Here is a 1,747-nt window from a genome sequence, read left to right as displayed (position 1 = left end):
ATTTTTTAACTTTACAATATTGTATTGGTTTTGCCATACATCAACATGAATCCGCCACAGGTATACACGTGGATATTTTTTAAATAAGTGAATGATTTTCAGCCAGAATTTCCCCTTCAAGACTTCTTATTATAAAGTCCATTCAACAAACCATGTGTTGACTCAATATCTTCCTCATGGAAGATTTACTTCCTGGTTGCGAAGGGTATAAATCACAGGATTCATCAAAGGAAAGATCACTGTGTGGAAAAAGGAAACCACTTTGTCTGCTGATAAGGCTGTGAAGGGACGAGTGTAGATAAAGATGGCAGGCCCAAACATGAGAAGTATAATAATGACATGAGTGGTGCACGTGGACAGCGCCTTGCTCTTCCCCTCAGAGGAGGAACCATGTACACGGCAGAGGATGACTGCATAGGAGGCCAGAAGGCCCAGGAAGCACAGGAGGGTCATCAGACCACTGTTGAAGACCATCAGCAGCTCCACCACAAAGGTGTCAGTGCAGGCCAGCTTGATGACCTGCGGCACATCACAGAAGAAGTTGTCCAGTTGGTTTGGACCACAGAAGGGCAAGCGGAGGATGAGGGCCACTTGGATAATGGAATGAACAAAGCCTCCAAGCCACAGAGCCAACAGCAAGGCATAGCAGGCTCTAGGGTTCATGACAGTCGAATAGTGTAAAGGACGACAGATGGCAATGTAGCGGTCAAAGGCCATCACAATTAGGAGTAGCATCTCCCCTCCTCCAAGGAAGTGCAAGAAGAAGAGCTGAGTGATGCAGGCTCTATAGGAGATCACCTTCTTCTCAGAGAGGAAGTCTACCAGCATCCTGGGAGCCACAATGAAGGAGTAGGATGCATCCAGGAAGGCCAGGTTGCCCAGGAAGAAGTAGAGGGGGGCCGTGAGACTGGGGTCTGACCTGATGGTGAGGATGATGAGGAAATTTCCAGGGAGGATGATGAGGTAGAAAATTAAGACTAGTGTGAAGACCAGGAGCTGAACATCTTGAGACTGGGTCAGACCAGCAAGGATAAATTCAGTTACCACAGTACTGTTCTCTCTCTCCATTGTCTCTGCCTGAAGTACATAAAGAAGCAGAGTTTATTGTTATTACAATTTCTTACATCTAGACTTGGACTGTTCTCTAGGTAAAAATATCTGACAAACTTACCACGTTAGTTGTAAACAATATGTCTTAAGTAATTTTTTGGAACATGTACAAAGAGACACAAAAACCTTGACAAAATGCTAGTGACTTAGTCACTAGGAAAGAAAGACACAAAGAGAGAAGTATGAATGAAAAATAAGAGGAACGTAATAGAAAGGAAAAAAACAAGAAAACAAAACAATATGTACAGTGGTTTGTTATGGTACATATTTTAAGAAATATTAAAAATATCTGCTTTACATGTGTCCAGAACTGAATGAAATGACTAATATACAGGTACTACCATCCACAGATGGAATTTTTGAAAATCTTCCTTTAAAATGTCAGCGTATATATGTATAGAAACACTGCATGTATGCATGCATGCACACACACACACACACGCTCAGAGGCAAAGTGAGACTTACACAAAATTGTAATAAAAAAATATCTTGTAGGGCCTCCAGTTAGCCTCTCTGCTTACTTCTTGTCTCTACTTCCACAGGCACTTATCTCAATATTAATTCCATCATCTGTAAGTAAAAATACACCCAAGAAACCCAGGAATGTAGGTGAAGAGTTCCCTCTATTTCCTCTTAG

General features: G+C 42.0%; 1 protein-coding gene across 1 annotated transcript; it reads right to left on the bottom strand.

Annotated features, from left to right (window-relative positions):
* Positions 1–174: 174 nt before the first annotated feature.
* LOC104985792 (olfactory receptor 4N2-like) lies at positions 175–1,068 on the bottom strand. The gene has a single exon (XM_010836154.1). The coding sequence runs from the start codon at positions 1,066–1,068 to the stop codon at positions 175–177; it is 894 nt and encodes a 297-aa protein (XP_010834456.1).
* Between the last annotated feature and the right edge of the window lie 679 nt (positions 1,069–1,747).

Source organism: Bison bison, unplaced genomic scaffold, assembly GCF_000754665.1.
Source record: "Bison bison bison isolate TAMUID 2011002044 unplaced genomic scaffold, Bison_UMD1.0 scf7180017845628, whole genome shotgun sequence".
NCBI classification, from domain to species: domain Eukaryota; kingdom Metazoa; phylum Chordata; class Mammalia; order Artiodactyla; family Bovidae; genus Bison; species Bison bison.
This window is presented reverse-complemented; position numbering and strand designations above follow the sequence as displayed.

Bases quoted from the DNA above. Each gene is read 5' to 3' on its own strand.
- LOC104985792 (XM_010836154.1), bottom strand. From the start codon at position 1,068: ATGGAGAGAGAGAACAGTACTGTGGTAACTGAATTTATCCTTGCTGGT.